Source organism: Nicotiana sylvestris, chromosome 6 (assembly GCF_000393655.2).
Source record: "Nicotiana sylvestris chromosome 6, ASM39365v2, whole genome shotgun sequence".
NCBI classification, from domain to species: Eukaryota; Viridiplantae; Streptophyta; class Magnoliopsida; order Solanales; family Solanaceae; genus Nicotiana; species Nicotiana sylvestris.
The window spans coordinates 183,257,433-183,280,165 of NC_091062.1; the positions used below are offsets into that span (position 1 = coordinate 183,257,433).

General features: G+C 38.3%; 1 protein-coding gene across 5 annotated transcripts; it reads right to left on the reverse strand.

Moving 5' to 3' along the window:
• Positions 1–1,100: 1,100 nt before the first annotated feature.
• On the reverse strand, positions 1,101–13,681 carry LOC104217169 (CSC1-like protein At4g02900). Of its 5 annotated transcripts, none has more exons than XM_070150139.1 (13): positions 13,637–13,681; positions 13,436–13,546; positions 11,799–12,146; positions 11,486–11,638; positions 10,764–10,899; positions 10,570–10,671; positions 10,201–10,320; positions 10,006–10,086; positions 8,965–9,305; positions 8,224–8,469; positions 7,677–8,001; positions 2,029–2,262; positions 1,101–1,807 (listed from the first exon to the last, which is right to left on the reverse strand). In XM_070150139.1, exons 3-13 carry the CDS (start codon positions 12,110–12,112, stop codon positions 1,589–1,591), a joined length of 2,271 nt encoding a protein of 756 aa, XP_070006240.1. In that variant the 5' UTR covers positions 12,113–12,146; positions 13,436–13,546; positions 13,637–13,681; the 3' UTR covers positions 1,101–1,588. The 5 variants fall into 5 exon arrangements, with proteins under 5 accessions (XP_070006240.1, XP_070006241.1, XP_070006242.1 ...); XM_070150140.1 differs by lacking the exons at positions 13,436–13,546; positions 13,637–13,681 and adding exons at positions 12,885–12,949; positions 13,219–13,284; XM_070150141.1 differs by having other exon boundaries at positions 8,224–8,337; positions 13,436–13,667.
• Between the last annotated feature and the right edge of the window lie 9,052 nt (positions 13,682–22,733).

Here is a 22,733-nt window from a genome sequence, read left to right on the forward strand (position 1 = left end):
ATCACACAAGTTTTTCATGCATACTTCCGTGATATAGCCATTCCCCATTCATGTGGGGAATTGTTAAAGATTTTAAGATGGAACAGTCTTAAAAAGAGGGTGAATGAGAAATGGAGGAAAAATAAAATTTTAAGTTTCCCTATCTTGAAACATTGTCCCATATTGGAAGAGGAAAAGAATTTTGGTGGATATATATACAATTGCTCTTCTTGTAGCTCTTAAAGAGTTAAGAAAAAGGCAAGCCTCGCGCTGTCATCGTCGTCGCTCGCTCGGCTCGGCTTTGGCTACGGCTTCGAATTTGGATTTGGATTTGCATTTGGTCAAATGATCGATTGATTGATTAATTTTTTGGACCAAATTTATTTGTTAGAATATTAACGTAATATTATCCGTATTTGTAACGAATGTTTTCCAATCTGTGGATAGAATCCAAGTGTCCCACCAGTTCGGCCAAGTGCATGCTCCATTGTCCATTGGCAGCCTAGTGCTTCTTCCACCATGTCAAGTGTTTCCTCCATAACAGCCTAGTGATTGCTCCACCATGAGTGGTAGCTGGTCATTCTCTTAATAGCTGACTGCACTATAAATATGTGCAGTAGCTATTAGAGTAAGGACACACAACACAAAAACGAAAAAAACGAATTTGAGAGCTTGGTTGTCGTTGATATCCTCTTCAGTAACAACTCAACATCGGCTATAAATTGCATACCTTCCTCTCAGAATTTTCATTCGACTTCTGAGTTCTCCTCCTTTGTTGTGCATTGTTTTAAACTACAAACAAAGCAACCGTAAGTGTGATTTGCTGCCGAACTTTGTGTTCGCTAAGACACTGGGGTTTGAAGTATCACTACACCAGTGTGTAATTCGTTCTATCCTGAGAGGAAATAATCCATATCCTTGGGTACTAAGAAGAGATTAAATTCCTTAAGGAAACACTATGAATTCAGTGGGCTCAAATTAATTATTGTTTCATTTATATTTACGTTTATACGCTAACTTTCTTTTCTCCAGAATTATTATTTACAAATACAGCAAGAAGATACCACAACCAACACATGAACTAATAAGTGATCAACCAGAGATCACTAAATTACACCATATTTCAGAAAATCCGAAGTACTGATATAGAAATTAAAGTTTCAACAAAATAGGGCCACTAACTAAATAGGGCCACCTGATGTGTCTCCTCTTTATAAGTTCTTGGAACCCAATAGGGCCACTAACTAAATTTTTAATCCTCCTAGACATGAACTTCTATTGGTCTTTCTACAAGGCCATTTAACTAATTCACCCATATCTTTTCTATAGTTTCAACAAAACACCTGTTCCAAAACAGGTTTTACAAGCATTTACAGTGTAGTAGAGCAACATGAGTAGCTTTGCGAGTTTAAGCAGCCAGCAAATGACATTCTGGACATTTTGATCATATGTAGTAGCACATTACATTTTTACTGCCACCTTTAACCTTCCTTGTTTTTGACATTCTGATATAGAAGGCCTCTAGTAGTAAGAAATAAAACAAATGAACACTTTAACTGTAATTCTTAACTACTTTTTATGACGAAATAATTACTCTACAACCCCTGCCTCAGAGACCATCTTCAGCAGTGCCATTAGAAACAGTCTTACTACTCCTTTGGGTAGTCCTCTTGGTAGCAACAAGTGGATTATTCTCCTCATCAATTTCTTTTGGTACTTCAAATTCGACCATTTTGAGCACAGGGTGCAAATAAGCATCGCGGAGATATTCTTTCAAATTAAAGTTTGGTTCGGTTGTCCGTTCTACTGTATCCTTCACCACTGCATCCTGCAGAGTTCATTAATTTTAAAGATCTTATCCCGAATTGACAGATGGAAATATTCCTACAGGAAACTATCAACAGTAATCTTGTACTAACAATATCCCCAACTAGTTTGGGACTAAGGCGTTTTTGTTGTTATAAAATGATTTTCTTCTGAAGGATACAATTCTAAAATTGGAGTCTCATTACATAGAACATAAAAGTGTAAGAGGTAAAGAACACTAACCTCCAAGGGGAATTTGACAAAGACAGACTCAAATCTGCCCTTGCAAAGTTTATGGAACCAGATTGTCAAAACTATAAGTACTATCAGCAATGGAGTTGATTTGGCAGTATCTTTGGTGCTCAAGAGACCGATTAACAGAAGCTGGGATATTCCCAAACCTATAAGTATACGACGATTGACATCTGGCCAAAATGATGCACCGCTCTCATACTTCTGATCGTACACATTAATGATCTAGCAATAAATAACCAATTTCAGAACCTGACAAACTGAAGGATACAAAATATCGAGAGAGTAATGTAGCGGAAGCCAAATGTATATAGTGTGAATAAGTCACAACTACTATACCAAAAATTATGACAGCCACCAAATAATAAATAAGACAATAAAGCAACAATAAAGGAAACACCAGAATTTACGAGGTTCGGCTAATTTTGCCTACTCCTCGGACACAACCAATATTTTATTCCACTCCAAAAATACAAGTGAAATAATACTAAAGAGAGAAGATACAAATGCCTTAAACAGATGAGAAGGCAAATGAGAGGTGTGTCTAAATCCTAAACATTAAGCCTTCTTTTATAGGGAAAATTTCTCAACCAAATGGCTAACCCACCGATGTGGGACTTTGCCAAATTCAACAAATCTCCACCTTGGCAAAATTCCACATCTTCAATCTTCTCTCAATAACAAATTTTGGTTGTGTCTTCATCTTCAATCTTCAGTGTTCAACAATGTTGATCAAATCCAAACAATGTTGAAACTTGACCGCAGTCACCACTTTTGTCAGCATATCAGCAGGATTCTCTGTAGTATGAATTTTCTTCATCGTGACTCCACCTTCTTCTATGATTTCTCGTACAAAATGATACCGAACATCAATGTGCTTCGTCCTTGCATGATAAACTTGGTTCTTCGCTAATTGAATAACACTTTGACTATCACAAAAAATTGTGATACCTTTTTGTTCAACACCAAGCTCCTTTAGCAATCCTTGAAGCCAAATTGCCTCCTTCACAGCCTCTGTAATAGCCATGTACTCTGCCTCTGTTGTAGACAAAGCAACTGTTGACTGCAAAGTAGACTTCCAACTAACTGGTGCCTTTGCAAAAGTAAACACATAACCAGTAGTTGATCTTCGTTTGTCCAGATCACCCGCAAAATCTGAGTCACAATATCCAATTACAGACTGATTATCTTCCTGCTCAAAAACTAACCCGACATCTACAGTATTATGAATATACCGTAGAATCCACTTCACAGCTTGCCAATGCTCCTTCCTGGATTATGCATATATCTGCTAATAACTCCAACAGCTTGTGAAATGTCAGGTCTCGTACAGACCATTGCATACATCAAGCTACCAACAGCATTTGCGTATGGTACCTTTGACATATACTCTCGTTCAACTTCATCCTTTGGCGACATAGTAGTACTCAGCTTAAAATGGGGAGCAAGTGGAGTACTAACTGGCTTAGTCTTGTCATCTATGCCAAAACGTTGAAGTACTCTCTTCAAATATTCCTTTTGAGATAAACAGAGTTTCTTTGAACGTCTATCTCTTATTATCTCCATGCCAAGAATTTTCTTTGCCTCACCTAGATCCTTCATCTCGAACTCCTTCTTCAGTTGAATCTTCAGCTTATCAATTTCTTCCGAATTCTTGGAAGCTATCAACATATCATCAACGTATAGGAGAAGATATACAAAGGAACCATTTTTAAGCTTGCGCAAATACACACAATGATCGTATTTGCTTCTCTTGTACCCTTGCCGCAACATAAACTCGTCAAATCGCTTGTACCATTGTCTAGAAGATTGTTTCAATCCGTACAATGATTTTTCAAGTTTGCACACCATATTTTCTTTTCCAGCAACTTTGAATCCTTCTTGGCTGAGTCATGTAGATTTCCTCCTCCAAGTTTCCATGTAAAAACGCAGTTTTTACATCCATCTGAACTAGTTCCAAATCCAATTGTGCTACCAAAGCCAACATAATTCTAATGGAGGAATGTTTTACAACTGGAGAAAACACTTCATTGTAATCAATTCCCTCCTTTTGAGCATATCCTTTGGCCACCAATCTTGCTTTGTAGCGAACATCTACTTGGTTAGGAAATCCTTCCTTCTTTGCAAATACCCATTTGCACCCAATTGCTTTCTTTCCCTTCGGGAGATTGGCCAATCTCCATGTATGATTCTGATGAAGGGACTGTATTTCATCATTCATGGCAATCCTCCACTTATCTTCTTCTGAACTTTGGACAACGTCTTTATAAGTGGTAGGAACATCATCAGCTACAATTGAGGTTGCACAAGCAACCGTCTCTATGAGACGAACAGGTTTCGTTATTGTTCTTTTTGGCCTGCTGGTTGCTATTGATTCAAGTTGTTGTTGAGGTTCCTGAGTTGGAATCTCCTCTACTGGCTCTTCTTCCAGAGGGTAATCTTCATTTGTTTCCTCCTCTGCTTCTTGTGTAGGAAAAATAAATTTTCCCTCAAACTCCACCTGCTTAGAAGCACCTTTATTTTGTTTGGTGTCTTCTGTTACCTTATTTACCATAGCAGATTCATCAAAGGTAACATCCCTGCTGAATATTACTTTCTTTGTCATAGGACACCATAAGCGATATCCTTTGACTCCAGAAGTAATTCCCATAAAAATAGCCTTTTTTTGCCCTTGGATCCAATTTTGACTCCGTCACATGATAATATGCAGTTGAGCCAAACACGTGCAAAGAGTCATTATCTAAAGCAGGCTTTCCATACCATTTTTTAAATGGTGTCTTGCCATCAATAGCAGCAGATGGTAAGCGATTAATGAGGTGGCATGCATATGTAACTGCCTCAGCCCAAAATTCTTTGCCCAAGCCAGCATTGGACAACATACACCGTACCTTCTCCAGCAAGGTCCGGTTCATACGTTCAGCCACTCCATTCTGTTGTGGTGTATGTCTGACAGTTAAGTGTCGGACGATGCCATCATTTTGACAGACCTTATTGAAATGATCATTTTTGTATTCACCTCCATTGTCTGTGCGAATACACTTGATCCTCTTGCCTGTTTGATTCTCCACCATCGTCTTCCATTTGAGAAAAATTCCCAGCACTTCATCTTTGTTTTTCATTGTATACACCCACACTCTTCGAGAAAAATCATCAACAAAGGTTACAAAATAGTGCTTCCCACCCAATGAAGGTGTTTTGGAAGGACCCCAAACATCAGAGTGTACATAATCCAAAATGCCTTTAGTATTATGGATCGCTGTACCAAATTTAACCCTTGTCTGTTTCCCTTTAACACAATGCTCACAAAACTCCAAGTTGCAAGCCTTGACTCCTTTTAACAATCCTTGATCTGATAGAGTTTTCAAGGATTTTCCTCCAGCATGTCCCAAGCGCATGTGCCATAGCTTGGTTGCTTCTGCCTCTTTGTCGTCACTGGATGTCACTGTCGCTGTCCCAATAACTGTACTGCCACAATAGCGGTACATATTATTATTCTTCCGATTAGCCTTCATTACCACTAGTGCACCGGAGCATACTCTCATCACTCCATTTTCTGCAATGATTTTGAACCCTTTTGATTCCAGGGCTCCCACAGAGATGAGATTCTTCTTCAAATCCGGTACATATCGAACATCTGTTAATGTTCTGATCATTCCATCATGGTTCCTTAATCGTATTGAACCAATGCCATATGAGGTAAGAGGGCTGTTATCCGCTGTGTGGACGACTCCATATTCTCCTTCTTGAAATTCCACGAACCAGTCCCTGTTGGGACACATATGATAGCTACAAGCCGAGTCCATCAACCATATGTCTGATGATGTTGATGACTCTGTTGTAACTAATGAGAAGTCTGAATCATCACAATCAGCTACATTTGAATCCATAATGGCCTTTCCATTGTTATGTTTGGCCTTATTCTTCAACTTCGGACAGTCTTTCTTCCAGTGCCCTTTTTCTCGACAAAAGGCACATTCATCTTTGCTGGGTCTGGATCTTGACTTGGATCTTCCCTTCTTTGTCCTCGTTTGACTTTGAGGACGACCCCTCACAAATAGTGCTTCTCCTTCTCCGCCCTTCTGTTTTTCTCGCTTTCTTTGTTCATAGCTGTACAAAGCCGAACAAACTTCTCTGAGAGAAACTTCGTCATTTCCATGGAGTAGAGTAGTTTCAAGGTGCTCGTACTCATCAGGAAGTGACGCCAACAACATCAAGGCCAAGTCACCATCATCATAAGTTGTATCCATATTTTGCAAATCTGTGACCAACTTATTGAAACTGGTGATATGTTCATTCATCGTGGTACCAGGAACATAGGTGAAGTGAAACAGTCTCTTCTTCATGTACAATTTATTTTGACTGTTTTTCTTCAAAAATTTATCCTCCAGTGCTTTCCATAATCTACTTGCAGAAGTTTCCTTTGTGTATGGATATTTCTGCTCTCTAGCAAGGTAGGATCGAATGGTACCGCAAGCAACACGATTGAAAATCTTCCAATCTTCTTCTCCAATAACATCTGGTTTCTTTTCTTCAATGGCCAGATCTAGCCCTTGTTGAAAAAGGACATCTAGAACCTCGCCTTGCCACATCCCAAAATGCCCGGACCCGTCAAAAATTTCTACCGCAAATTTCGCATTTGACACAATTCTTGTCATAAGCGAAGATGCCAATGATGACGTATTGTTGACACTTGATGTAGATTCTTCTTGTTTATTGTCTCCCATATTTGACACAAATATTATTTAATAGCTGACGACACAAATCAAGATTATTTCCTTTCTGGTGTGGAAGATCAGACTAAGCTGCAACCACAGAGCATACTAAGACAGAATCTTGACACAGTTACCAAGATAAATCTTTTCTGATGTGGAAGATCAGACTATGCTGCAACCACAGAAGCATACTAAGACAGTACCTTGGCTCTGATACCAATTGTTGCGGAAGCCAAATGTATATAGTGTGAATAAGTCACAACTACTATACCAAAAATTATGACAGCCACCAAATAATAAATAAGACAATAAAGCAACAATAAAGGGAACACCAGAATTTACGAGGTTCGGCTAATTTTGTCTACTCCTCGGACACAACCAATATTTTATTCCACTCCAAAAATACAAGTGAAATAATACTAAAGAGAGAAGATACAAATGCCTTAAACAGATGAGAAGGCAAATGAGAGGTGTGTCTAAATCCTAAACATTAAGCCTTCTTTTATAGGGAAAATTTCCCAACCAAATGGCTAACCCACCGATGTGGGACTTTGCCAAATTCAACAAGTAATACTATGCATATGATGCTTGAAAGTTTTGGAAGCTATTTTACTACAAAAGCGATAATTTCAAACTGTATTGCAGGAAATGTAAGCAATAATGGTTGCAAAGTGACCAGAAAAGTTTGGAAGAACACAATAAAGTTTTTAAGAGTAACTTCAAAGACAAGCAATTAGAGAACTTCTTTGACCTATGCTATTCTTTGGTGCTTTGCAGGAACTTTGCAATTAAATCTGCTATTTCAATAAAATAGATACTTGGATGTTCTTTTTTTCATTGGTGTAACTCATTATCAAATATTTCACTTTGGGTTCCATCTCCTCAACAAATATCTACGAATTGTTCCAAAAGTAATAGCAAAAATACCTGATGGCGGAAAACCATAAAAGCAAACGCAAAGAAGACAATGATGAAAGGCAGGAGTATTGGTGTGACCACTGAGTACACAAGGCCAAGTAGGAAGTACAGTTGTAAGCGAGGTTCTGATACAGAAAAGTTTAATGAACCAGGGTCCATTGCTTGCTCCCTGTCATGCTCTGTCTTCACCAGAAATGTGTTTTTAATGTGAAACATGACTAAAGGAACCAATCTAAGGATCTCTGCAGCAATTCCGGCCCAGCCATCAACCATTATGAAGGTAATAAAGAAAGTAGCTTTCATGGGAAGAGTTACACCAATAGTTTTTGGAATCCTGCAATTCAAGCAAATGTTAGTAATTGCATATACACTCAAGCGCCGAAGAATATTTGCTGAGTATATCATCAGTAACGAAAGGAGCGATCTCATCTCAGCTGCAGCAATATTATATGTTGATCACAGAAAGTAGTAAACCTTTAAATAAAGGAAAGCACTCCAAACAAATAGTGGTCAGCATGTTTATATATCATCCTTTTAAATGAGAAACGAAACTCACTCTGTTGGAGACTGGTCGAGAAACCTCTGAAGCTGTTGAAATGCAGCACCAGTAATGATACTTCCAAAGAACACATTGACAATGACAAACAAATGATATTTAGATGCTGATCTTCTGTCCAAAGATGAGAGCGATGTAAAGCCTTCTATTTTTGACATGGTCATTAGAATCATAGGAAGAAGAATCAGAAATATTTTCAATACAATCCCGGGTAGAAAACCTTGGACAAATGATTTGACAACATCCCTGTAGAAGAAATTCCAGCAGCGCGGACATTAGAAATTGACTTTTAATGTACAAGAAGGTCCACAAGTGCAAATATATTCAAAATAACATTTAAGAATTGACTCTATTCATTGCAATATAGCAAAAGTGACTCCATACAAGATGTAGGCAAGGTAACTGTTACAAGTAATTCACATTAACATTGAGGGGAACAACTCAATTACTAAGTGAAAAAACTTAATAGTTTATACGACTTCTTTACTTTCCAAGAAACTACACCTAATAGACGCATTACTTATGAATCGCTGTTGTTCTAACAGAGACAAATAAATTTCAAAAAAGCAGTCTTTCCCAAAGTTTAGCTCATTTGATCAACTCTAAAAGCTAATATAGAACAGGTAAAAACATTGTCAATCACATCCAATATATTCAGATGTTTTCTTACACTTTTTTTTTGAATTTAAAAAAAACTACAAGCACACATGTAGCAAATTTATCCGAGTTAGAAGTACGTACATTTCTATTAATGACTTCAGGAACGGAAGAACCTTTTTGATGCCATCAATGCTTGCAAATGCTTGAACGAATCCAATAGGGATCATAAAAAAGAAAGTAAGAAAGAATAAAGCAACAGCCATTAGCAGTCTCCGGACAGCAAGTTGAATATATGGTATTGAAAGATTATCCCAATAGACATCACGTGGTTCAGGAGCCCATTCTGTCAACCAATTGGTTGAGTTTCTTGATTGTTGTGTTTGAGAACATACAGCTGCTCCCCAACGAGATTTAAATGAGACAAATGCTGCAGGAACGATTGCCTTGGGATCAGTTATAACCTTTTCTCTTTCTTCAGCTTCCTACATCAAAGAGGAAAGCCAATTACTGTAGTGCCATGAAAGATTCGCTATAATGTGTTAACTTCTTTAAGCTTTCTCCACCAGCAAAATTTACATTTTGTTACTAATCTGTTACCTCCAAAGCATCATCTTAGCGATAGAAGGGGTCAAACCAGAAAAGTCTGATGGTTTATAGAAATAGAAATCATTTGATTCCCTGTACATAAGTGACATGGTACTTGTTTATACGTTGAACTTACGAGTTAAGGCTTAATTGTTGTTTTTATGCTACATTAGATTCAGTATTTTAGACTAGTTAGACACTTGTTGTAGTGTAGGGATAGGTATGAGATCTAGTTAATACCTTAAGTTGTGGTTAAGACACAAATTATTTTGTAGTTGTTTCATACTAATTGATTGATCAAATTGTATTGCATAACAATCTCAGGCTTTTGGAAGGCTTATCTGTCCTTTACACACAGTTCCCTATTGGTAGATTTATGTCTCTAGATTCAACCAAGTATCCATTGAAGCAGAGCGTGTTTTAGTTGCTTCTTCCTTAACATACATCTGCTGTGTACATCATTTGCTTTATCAACAGGCAGCTCATTTCACAAGAAATAAAAGAATGTAACATAACAAATAAATGAGTTAGCCATATAAAATAGACATAGGAATTAGAAGCGAGTGTAACCCATAACCCATGGTCGGAGAAACTTACTTCTTTGCCCAACTTCTCAATTTCAGTCATATAATAGTCGATGGCATCCACAGATTTTCCCCAAAGGCCCCAAAAGCCTGTCTATACATGACAGAATATGAGACTCAGTTATGAGCAGAAACTCAAAACGTTTAACAAGAAGCAGAAACAGGAAAATGAAATGGAAATAAAGTCTTTCTGAACAAAGCATAATACCTTAATTTTTGGCTTCTTCACAGGGTTTCTCTCATACTTGGTTTGGTAGTACGTAAGCCAATTACGGAAACTCTTTTTCTTTTCCACCAATTCAGCAAGCTTATTTGCATTGTAAACAACCTACAAGTAACATCAATTTAAGGTTCATCTGTTGTAGTAACTGCACAATACCACAGTACATAAGAATGAAAATGGTTCTACTCCTAAATTTCTCATAATCACTAAGCTAGACAGAACATATTTTTTTCTAAATAAATGCCAGACCACACATACTTTGACTACGTAACATAAACAGAAAGAGAAATGATATATCTTTGCCTGTCAAATACTGAAATACTTCGTACATAAATATTCTAATACAGTACAAACCTGATGTGACAGATAATGATCTGGATGATTCACGCGGAAGAAATGTTCAACGTGCTCGTCCACTGATTCATCAGGATCTGGTGGGACATTTTTAACAAGGACCTATGAGAGGAATCAGAATCGGTAACTGACCAAACATTGTATGTATAAACACTCGTAACATTTATGGTCAACAAAATACGTATGGCACCCACCGTGAACTGATCAGGCCGACGGTTTTCAGAGGCAAGAAAATGCAGTCTCATTGTTGATATTGTCTTGTATTCTTTGTACAAAATATAGAAGGTCCAAAATGTGAATACATAAGCCATCATCACGTGTGCCCAAAACCTGAAAGAATATGACAAGCTTTTCATTTAGAAAAATCTGCAAAGGCATAAGTCTCCTCCTTTAGCAAACCAAAAAAACATCAAATTTCCAACAACAAAAAAATATTCTTTGCATTCATTTACTATAATTTTGTGTGGAAACTATAATTACTAGGTTATCATGGTTAGTGTGGATATGGAAGGAGATATTGCAAATAAAGGCAACTGTAGTCCCTCGGCCTGCCAGCAATACTAAATGAAGAGCGCTACTTGGTACACTTTCTGTTTTTTGTTATAGAATTGAAGAAAACAAAGTACCGATTTTTTGTCACAGGTACATGACTACATGTTCATTAATATCTTTTACAAACATACGAAACATACATGAATTTATTTTTAATCCCTTTATTACAGCAACTTATAATTTTTGACAAACATATTAATGAATTCTGATGTGCATTTATTCATCAAGCTAATTATTCAATGTGGAACATACTCTACCAACAAATGCCTTTCATAAAAAATGGTCAGATAGAAACAAGTAGCCACTTACAACAACAAGATCAAGCTGAGGTGCTAATACAAAATGGAAACAAGTTAACCCTCACCTTTGTGATCCTGAAGGGACATTGGATATGGAAAGTCTATCAATATTACTGAATGTTAGATCCTCAATGTGCTCTAATGTTTCCCCAGCAGTCCAATTAACAGGCACTAAAACCGCAAAAGAAAGCATTGTGATAGGAACAAAGATTTTCAAGCTGCATTGATATTTCAGGAGTTAGATAATATACAAGGAACTTTGTAAAACAAGTTTCCAGTATCTTCTACTTATCCTTTGTTCTAAATTTCCAAATATAGCTCTTTGTTATCATCTCCTTATGAAATGCCAAAGGAAAACGCAAACCTTTTGGGACTCACCCAAGAAGGTAAATCCGTATATACACTGCAGAATCAAGACCAGCATGATCTATAAGCTCTTGTTCTGGCATTTTTAGAGCGGCAGGCATCCAGTTCAAGAACCTAATGTATGTTCTGAAGTCCAAGTTGACAAATTTATTCCCAAATGCTCCAGAACTTCTAGGACTTGCTCGTATACCCTTCAAATACCATTTAGGGAAGTACACTCTGTCATTGATTGGCTGAAGCCGTACAATTGCAAAGGCCAAAAGGAAAAAAAGTGCGGATAGTAGGTTGATCACAGCTGAAACAGAAATATCTTGAATGCTAGCCATGTCTCCCTTGAAATGTTAGCCGTCACTGCATCACCTGTTATTTGAGTGGAATCTTTTTAGAATATTTCTAAAGGAAAGGATAGGGTAAAATGAGCAAGTGTAGATCTCGCTGACATTATGCATATAAACTAAGATATACTACTTTGCTTTATCCTTTTCTTTTCTTTCATATTTCTCATTCTGGAACAAATCAATCTCCATGCTTACGACCCACTGTTAAAGATATAATGTGATAATGTCTGAAGGAGTCGAACATGAAATAATACTTAAGGAATTAGAACTGGGAATGATAAGCAAGCATAAAATTCATTGAAATTATACGTATGAACAAAGAGGAACTACTTTGCTTCTTTTTCTTTTTTAGTATTTCAGAAATGTTAACAGGAATATTGTTACTTCAGTTCCAGCAACTTTTGCTTTATTAGTAAGGACAGAAGAACGCTTGAACAATGGATCTGCAGCTTGAGGACACTCCTAACTGGGGAATTTTAGCAATTATCAATAATTTGACTATAGCATCCTCCAATTTTGACCATCAAAACTTACATAAGTCACCTAAACTTGTTGAAAACATGTAACATAATGACACGATTACTACTCAGTGTAGTAAGAAAATTCTACTATGTACTATAAATAGGAAATTCCTACAGGCTTCTGTGCTCACTGTAGAGAACAAATTAAAGAGATAACATAACATGTTAATCACCTATAACCTGGGAACTGTAAAAAGAGAAATGAAAGTCCAACTTCAGTTCTTTCAGAAAGCACTCACATGCAGGGGCGGAGCTAGAGTGCTGGGAACGGGTTCGGCTGAATCCAATAACTTTAATCCTAACCCTGTATTTGTTTTAAAAATTTATTAAATATATTTAAACTATTAATTAACTTAAAACGATTAAAGCTTGAAATTTTGGGTCCATCTGCACGCATGATAGTCAATATATGCCCATAATTAGGGAATGTGACATTGAGGGCTTGGGATAGCTGTGTCATTATGATGGTTGACTCTTAGAAAACATTCACCACTACTAGGTAGCCCGTGCACTAAGCTCCTACTAGGTCCGAGTAAGGGCTGGACCATAAGGATCTATTCTACGCAATCTTACCCTGTATTCTGCAAGAGACCGTTTCCACGGCTCCAACTCGTGCCCTCCTGGTCACGTGGAGGCAACTTTACCACGTGGCAGCAACATTCACCACTACTGACTCATTGAAAAAAGAAGAAGTGATCTATGAATAAAGCAAGCCTGAAGAATTTTGATCATCCAATAGAACTGTGACTTAAAATTTCAGCTACAGAAGAATACCGAAGTACAAACTAACCAGAAAAATGCCACAGCCAGAGGGAAAGCGACGACGTCAGATTCTGGCACACAAAATCATCCAAAGAGAGAACACATAACAGCTATCGCCTTTCTTGTGATCATAAGAAGTCTGAAGAAAGGAAGAATTAGAGTTTGCTTTGAAAGAGAGGACATAGTAATTAGAGTTTCTTAGCTGGATGGAATTGGTCGGTAGCGGGACCTGAGAGGGCGGCAACAAGAATGGACACGGCACGGCCGGCTTTTGGAGGGACGAGACCATGGATATATATGCGTGTCATAACCGCGTTTTGAAAAGTTTCATGCTAAACGGATAGCACAATATTTAATTTCTTTAATACCAAATCTATACTATACTATAAATAATACTCCTTCCGGTCCAAAATAAGTGATTTTTTGAATGTTTTCACACAGATTAAGAAATTCACTTTTTTGCATTAATTAGCAATGGAATTGACCATATTAACCTTTACTATCTCACATAAACACTCCTAACACATATTACAACACTAGTTACTCCAAGGACAATGTAGGAAAAAAATAATTAATTCATTCTTGAAATCTGGAAAAATCACTTATTTTGGACCACAAGAAAAAGGCCAAAAAATCACTTATTTTGGACCGGAGGGAGTATATACATTATTAATTTCTTAATATGATTTACATATATTATAACAAGCTATTTTTATAATTTAACTTGATGGATTCATTAATGTAATATCTTCTCAAGATTATTTGAAGTGGAATAGTAAGTTTTGTCTCTACATTTGATATATAGTCAATGCCAAAATGTCCAACTTCTTACGTTGTTCCATTTTAGGAAGGCTAAATGGCATCGTGGCCACTTAAACTTGCATTAGTTTGCAAAATCGATATACAAACTTATATTTTTCTCATTTGAATACTTCAACTTAACAGAATAAGTACTAATAAACACATCTAATAGAGCGTGTATATCAATTGCACTGATATGTACAACACGTCATGTGCTAGACTATTTATTGTTTGACATGTGTTATTTGTGGGTCCCATTTCTAAAATTTATTCATCAAAATTTTATTTTATTTTTTTACTTTTCTTCTCCACTCAAACACCCTCCCTCCAAATCAGTAAAAGAAGCTACTGTCGGAAAAGCCTCCGGCCAACCCCAAATCCAAAATAGTAGGCGCTCCCTTCTTCTCTATAATCTCCATAATCATCTTCAGGAACCAATTCTTCAATCAAATCTCAAGAACCCAAATCAAATAAGAATAATTTGAAAGTTTTCAAAGTTTCTAAAACCCATAGACCTAATAAAGAGTCAAATATTATGAAAAGTTCTTCATCAAATAGTGGCTGGTATAGCAGTGAAGGAAGAGATTAAATTAGTGATAAAAGAGAGGATGCTTTTTCATCTTGTCTTCTGGTCGAAAAACAACTATAATTCGTTTGAAAACTATCTCGATAGAGAAGTTTGATTATTACAACGACTTTACTCGTCGGGCTACAATATGTCGTCGGGAAATCAGCAATATCACAATGTATGTAAGATTTGAAAGAGAATGAGAAGAACTTGATAAGAAGAATGTGTATTAACTGGGAATAAAAGGAGAGGGTTTACTAGTAAAGAGAAGAAAGAAAGGGGAGGAGAGTACTGGCGGGGTCCTTTTTTCACTTTCTTTTTTATTTTTCAAATTGTTTTCCTTTTAATTTTATTATTTCTTAACCAGACTATTGGTTTCACGCGCATTTTCTACGTGATGGGCACTCATTTTGTCTACATCACCTATGTCACTTCCATATAAGCTTAGTCAATGATCAAAGTAGTTTATTTATACTCATTTCATCGAGTTAGAGCGTTCAAATAGAAAAGTGTAAATTTATGTATCGGGTTTACAAACTGTATGGATCAAAATTCGGTCTAGTGTGGCGAGTGCAAATGGACGAGCTGAGGCCTAGATTGAGATTACGTATAGTCTAGTAGCGAAAAGTCGCTCAAAGGGGAAGATCAGTGCCGAGGTCGGATATAGAGCAACGGTTACAACTGTTAGAACGTTCCTGTGACTATAAATGAGAATATTCTGTTGAATATTCCCTCACATTGTACCTTTCTAGGATTTTCTAGGAATATCCCTTATAAATAGGAAGAGAGAGAGAGAGAGAACAAAAAGGGGGATTCAAAACTTCTGTAAAAGAACATCCTGTAAAAGAATTGACTATCAAGAATATACAAAAAGCTTTCTGTCATTGCATGCTGTCACACGTTATCTCTGAAGAAGGAATCGTCCACCTCATCCAACATTTGTGTGACTCATTGCTTCTTATTATATTAAATGTCATTTACCACATTCATTGTATGCACTCATTCTCATATTTATTTCTAATCATTGAGCATTAACTCGGTATTCTATTGATTAGAACACGGTTCACATCATCTAAGTTGCTAAATTCGGATCTAGGATTTATTACTTTTAACTTGGATTCACCTCTTATCCATTCATTAAAATTGGTTTAACCAAAAAGGGCTTAACAATTTTTGGTCAAACAATTTGGCATCGCCTGTGGGGACTTCCTAGTTAAAAAGTTTAGTTTCTTCTAGATCTAAAAATGCAATAACAAAACATTTTCCTTCCTTGTTTGTACAAGCTAACCATGGCAGGAAAAGGAGAGGAAAGGCTGAAAGCAATGATGGGTGTCACTACTAACCTCCTAGGCACTATCAATGAGGTGAGCAGAGAGGACGTGGAAGATGTGACGCCAAGCGCCTCACCAAGACAAAGTAATTCACCCCCTCCTCATGGTAGTGTAACTGCTTCACATGAGAAGGGAATCTCCACGTCCATGACAGAAGAAGCACCACCCGTAGTGAAAAAGTTACTAGAGGCGTGGCTGACAAGTACCCTAAGCAGCATACTCGACAAACCCGCTCAAGGGGCGAGTAGGAACACCACAAGAGCGAACACCTCAGTAGTTTTCAACGAGCAACACGGCCCTCCCCAACAGGTAACACTCACACCGATGTTGATGTAGGCAACGACGCTCTCATAGCTGTTCTGAAGAAAATGGAATAAATGGAAAACGAGAATAAAGCACCTCACGACCAAATGAAGGAGCACCAAGAAAGGGTCGAAAAGATACCGGGCGCCCCGAAACTCCTGCCAACAAAGAGGCGTCCGCCAGTTCGTGGAACAGCCATACAGCAAGGAGGCAACCCCACATGCCATATCCAAAACTTTCAAAATGCCACCATATCTGAAAATATATGACAGCACAACAGACCCTTAAGACCATATTATTCATTACGTCATGACGGTGAAAGGAAACGACCTTTCGAAAGAACAGGTACCGTCTGTGTTGCTCTTTCCATAATGACAGGGGGAGCCTTGACATGGTACTCACAATTGCCAGCATGTTCCATAATGACGTTCGAAGAAATGGCCGACAAGTTCGTCACCGCCCATGTCGGGGCCAAGAAGGCAGAAGCTAGAGTAAATGACATATTCACTATTAAACAATTGCCTGACGAAGGACTCAAGGACTTCCTCGCCCGGTTCAATAGGGTAAGAATGAGCCTGCCAAATGTATCAGAAGGGATGGCGGTAGCAGCCTTTCAAAATGGGCTGAATAGGAATGGGTCGAGGGCGACCAGAAAATTATTAAGTAGACTCATGAAATACCCTCCCGCCACTTGGAAAGAAATTCACAATGCTTACTGCAACGAGGTGAGGGAAGATGAAGAGGACCTCAATGGTCCAACCCAACGGCTAACGACAATCCAAATGGAATCAAGAAAGGATTGACATAATGACAGCTGAAGATCACACACCTCAATCAGGAAATGCACCAACCATACAATAGAGCGACCATACCACTATCTCCCCGCCAAACCGAAAGGGCATCCCGGCCACAAATGGGAACTCATCGAGAGAGGTATTCCCCCACTTTTATTTGCTCACAATTTCTGTGTATCTCCCTCATAAATAGTCTACGCCCTGGAGAAGCTCGGTCCCAAGGTGAAATGGCTGCAAAAGATGAAGTCGGACCCAAACACTAGAAAGTCGAATGCCCTCTGCGAGTTCCATTAGGAACGAGGCCACAAGACCGAATATTGCATACCCTCCGGCAAGAAGTAGTGAACATGCTCCACCAAGGACATCTAAAAGTGTTGATGAGCGACCGAGAGAGAGACAATTTTGCCCGCGGACGAGAATTGCATCAAGGCCCCCCAAAACCACCCTCCCCCGCCCGCACCATCCAAATGATCATCGGCGGAGGCGTTGAAGCAACAATCAACCATGTGAAATTCACCACCACACAAATTGAAGCAGTCGATCACCCATGAACGGTACGATAACCTCGAAGATAGTATCATCTTCGATTAGTCAGATACCCACAGTTTGACCTTTCCTCATTTCGACGCTCTTGTCATTACTTTACAATTTTCGGATACTGATATAAATAGAGTCATGGTAGACGATGGGAGTGGCGCGTGTATTATCCATCCCAAAGTTCTCATGTAAATGAGACTCAAGGATAAGATAGTACCACATTGCATAACACTAATACGTTTTAACAATGCAGTTGAACGAAACTCTAGAGAGATAATATTGCCCGTACTAGCTTGGAGCGTCACCCTTGAAACAACGTTCCATATCATGAATCAAGACACCACCTACAATGCCATTATAGGGTGACCTTAGATACACGCCATGAGGGCCATCCCATCCAGTTTATACGAGGTCATCAAGTTCCCTACCCTATGGAGAATATTCAGCATCCGCGGTGAACATCGCACAACTCAAGAATGTTACCGCATCACCCAAGATTGCATATACACCTAACAGTTAAGAGAGGAAGGCTCAGGAGCATAGCAATTACCAAAGTCGGGGCCCGAGTCTGATGAACAAATAGATGTCGTTAAAGACCCCGACATCGTGGAAGCCACAGAGTCAATAGTGGAAGACCATGATCCCGTCCAGCTGGACGAAAGCGATCAAGCAAAAAAGCCTACATCAGCCACAAACTCACAGAGCCAGGTAAATTCCATAAATTTTTAACTAATAACGCCGACATGTTTGCTTTCTCCCATGCAGATATGCCAGGTATACCGAAAGACATCGCAACACACAAGCTGAATGTCGATCCACTCTACCCGCCAGTACGATAAATGAGAAGAAAATTTATTGCTGCAATCAATGAGGCCGTCCACGAAAAGGTAGAAAAATTGCTCACCAACAGTTCTATTCGAGAGTCAAAGTACCCCCAATGGGTCACCAATGTGGTCATGGTGAAAAATAAAATCGGGAAGTGGCGCATGTGCGTGGACTTCACGGACCTAAACAAAACCTGTCCAAAAGACTCCTTCCCGTTGCCTCACATCGATCAACTCATCGACGCGATAGCGGGGCACGAGTTATTAAGCTTCTTGGATGCCTACTCAGGCTACAACCAGATCCTCATGGACGAAGAGGACCAGGAGAAGACCACCTTCATCACCCACCAAGGAACGTACTGCTACAAAGTTATGCCGTTTGGGTTGAAAAATGTAGGGGCGACCTACCAGAGGCTAGTCACCAAGATGTTCAAAGAACAACTCGGCAAAATGATGGAAGTCTATATAGACGACATGTTGGTCAAATCAAAAAGAAAAGAAGGCCATATCGACCATCTGAGAGAAGCCTTCTACATACTTAGACGACACAGCATAAAGCTAAACCCCAAAAAGTGTGCTTCGGCGTGACCTCGGGAAAGTTCCTAGGTTTTTTGGTATCATAGAGAGGCATCGAGGCCAATCCCGACCAAATCAAGGCTATAGAGGGAATACCTGAGATTCTGACCAGCAAGAAATAGGTGCAGAAATTGACTGGTCATATAGCTGCCCTGTCAATGTTCATCTCACAATCATCAGACAAATGTCATAAATTCTTCAATGTATTCAAAATGGACAATGGACTCCAATGGAATTCCGAATGCATTAGTGCCCTAAAAGAATTAAAGACCTACTTGTCCTCGCCCCCATTACTCGCTAAGGCAGAACCCGACGAACGTCTCTTAATCTACTTGGATGTATCCGACGTGGCAGTAAGCGTAGTCTTGGTACGTGAAAACAAAGGTACGCAATCTCCAATTTATTACATTAGCAAAACCCTAGTCGATGCCGAGACGAGGTACTCCCACCTCAAAAAACTATCTTTGGCATTAGCCGTAGCTTCACAAAAGCTGAGACCTTATTTTCAATGCCACCCCATCTCGGTAGTCACGACTTTCCCCTTAAGAAAGTATCCTACATAAACCTGAGATGTCGGGTAGATTAGCCAAGTGGGCCATCGAATTAAGTGACCACGATATAACATATCAGCCACGAATGGAGATAAAGTCGCAGTTACTTGCCGACTTTGTCGCCGACTTCAGCGCCAAAATACTACTTAAGGTCGAGTAGGAAGCAGCCCGTACATCCACCAAGTTACCGAACCTATGGGTCCTGTACATCGATGGTGCCTCCAACGCGTCAGGATCTGGACTAGGACTCGTGCTCGAGGTCCCAACAGGAGAATTCATTCACCAGTCCATACGGTGTCCCTACATGACTAACAACGAGGCCGAGTATGAGGCCGTAATTGCAGGACTGAAACTAGCTCTCAAGTATGGTGCACGGTGATTCATCCTTCCGATGTGACTCGCAACTCGTCGTCAACCATGTCACAGGGGCTTTCCAAATCAAAGAACAAAGGCTACAAAATATCAGACAGAAATTCATAAGCTACTGCCCGAGTTCGACGAGTGCCAACTCGACCAAATACCCCGAGCACAAAATATCGAAGTAGATGGCCTCGCCAAATTAGCAGCAGCCACCAAGAACATAGACGTAAAAGAAAATGTAGTCACCCTCCTTTGTTCGTCAATAGACCAAATCGAGGTACGCACTATAAACTTGACCTGAGACTGGCGCAATCGTATTATGTCATATTTGCAGGATGGATTGCTCCCACCCGACAAAAGAAGCCAAGAAGTTTCGAATGCAGGCGGCCAGATACAACGTCATCAACCATGACCTATACAAAAGAACATTTGGTGGTCCCTTGGCGAAATGCCTAGGACCGAATCAAACTAGGCACGTCCTCGAAGTAGTGCACGAAGGCCACTGTGGAGCCCATACTGGTAATCGAGCCCTCGTTAGATGCCTCATACGGGCAGGCTACTATTGGCTCACCATGAAAAAGGAAGTCGTCGACTTCGTTAGAAAGTGCGAACAATGCCAAAAATATGCTCTAATGATCCACTAGGCGGGCGAACACCTCCACTCAGTCACATCGCCTTGGCCGCTCGTCAAATAAGTGATGGACATAGTCGAACCCCTCCCAGCAGGGTGAGGTAATATACGATTCCTTTTGGTTTTAACTGACTATTTTTCTAAGTGGGTAGAAGCAGGTGCATTCGCCCAAATACGCGAACAAGAAGTTATAACATTCATATGGAGGAACATCATATGCCGCTTCAGCATTCCCAAAGAAATCAGTTGTGACAACGGACCCCAATTCACCGGAAAAAATACCGCCGAATTCTTTGAGAAATGGCACATCAAGCGAATAATCTCCACGCCATATAACCTGTTACATCACGTACTTTAATATTAGGATATTTGTTTAGGAAGGAAAAGTTTACATGTTTCTGCCAAACCTTTCTATTTTAAAATAAAATTACTAATGCATTTAAATCTGAAACTGAATGGTGCAAATTAGTTTTCTATAATGGTAGATAAATCGGGAATCGAAAATCAATTTGCAATTGATGTTATCCTTCTATGGTCTGTTGAGAGAATAATTTAATGATGACCACTTTGAGTAGTTCGATTAAGAATGTCATTATTTTATATTGGATGCTCAAATTAATAACCTAAGTTCCAATTTGATATTACACGTACTGAATGCATACATGTTAGTTAAACTTTTTATTTTTGAAGATTGTGACTATATTATTATAAGACCCCGTAATTTTAACAATTTTGATACTGTCATATATATTTGATATGATATTTTTGAGTGGAATATTTTTGTAAAAAGTTTGAAAATTATAATTTTATATAGTTATTAATATTACTACTTTCGAATATACTTTAAAAATTATACACATAATATGAGAAAGTTTATGAGATTTTCTTTATTTTAAAGGTAGAAATTATTTTCGCACAAGAAAAGAAGGTTATCTTTTTACTATTTTAAGAATTAAGCGTAAGAAATTTTTTACTCTTTATATGAGATTAGGTTAATTAAAAGTTGAGAAAATATATGTATTTTTACATGAATGTTTTAATGAAATAATAGTGTATGAATTTATTTTATATGGTACCACATGACCATGATAGTAAGGTGTATAAAGTGTGTTAAAAGTGAATAGTATTTTAAGTAATGTGCTATAATTCTTAATTATGTGGATAATTGAGAAATTAATAAATTTTAGTTGGAGATTAATTAAAAATCTATGGAAAGGGTTAAATAACCTCACGTGGCAACTTTTGGGTTAGAAAGAGTGTGACTCATGCTTTCATTAATATATATGTGGACATCATCCGAAAGGTCTTTGATACATTTGTAAATGGGTCACACCTACTAAAAGCCTTCCTACACTTGTAAGGTATTTTTAATTTAAAAAAGATAAAAGAAAAGCATGAATGGAGTATTTCCTATTAAGACCCGTGAAAAGAACTTGAAGATTTTGAAGTTAAACACTGTGTAAACGAATGCAGAAGTGACTTAGTAGATTCTAGGAACTTATAAATTAGGCTTGGTATACCAACACTCCAAAATGGAATCTATTGCTACTGCGTGTGCTTTGTTCATCCAAAATTTGCATTCACTAAACAGAAAATTGAGACAAGTTCCATTCAATGCGGTGTTCACAAAAGATGGGTGTTAAAGAGGAATTATTAAGAGAATTGGCTCAAGTATATTAAGGTTATTCTTTTTTTTTTTTTGGCATGATCCAAGTAACGATACGTAAACGTAATATTATTCCATAAATGGTTCTACTCTTAGCAGTTAAGGATATTTATATTATTCATTCCTATAAAGTAATATGCAAGTCTGTCTAAATATATTAAGTAAACTAATTGCTTGTTGACGAGCAAAAGGTATACAGATTAATTTAATTTATTTGGATAGTGCTTATCCAACGTACCTTAAGCTTGTAGTTTACAATTTTAAGACAACAAATAATAGTTCATGTAGGTAGTTGAATTGTCCTTGAATTAGCAACAGTAATAGTATTCAACTATGCGCTCATGCAATTAAGACTATTAGTAATTTACAGCTATTTATAAATAT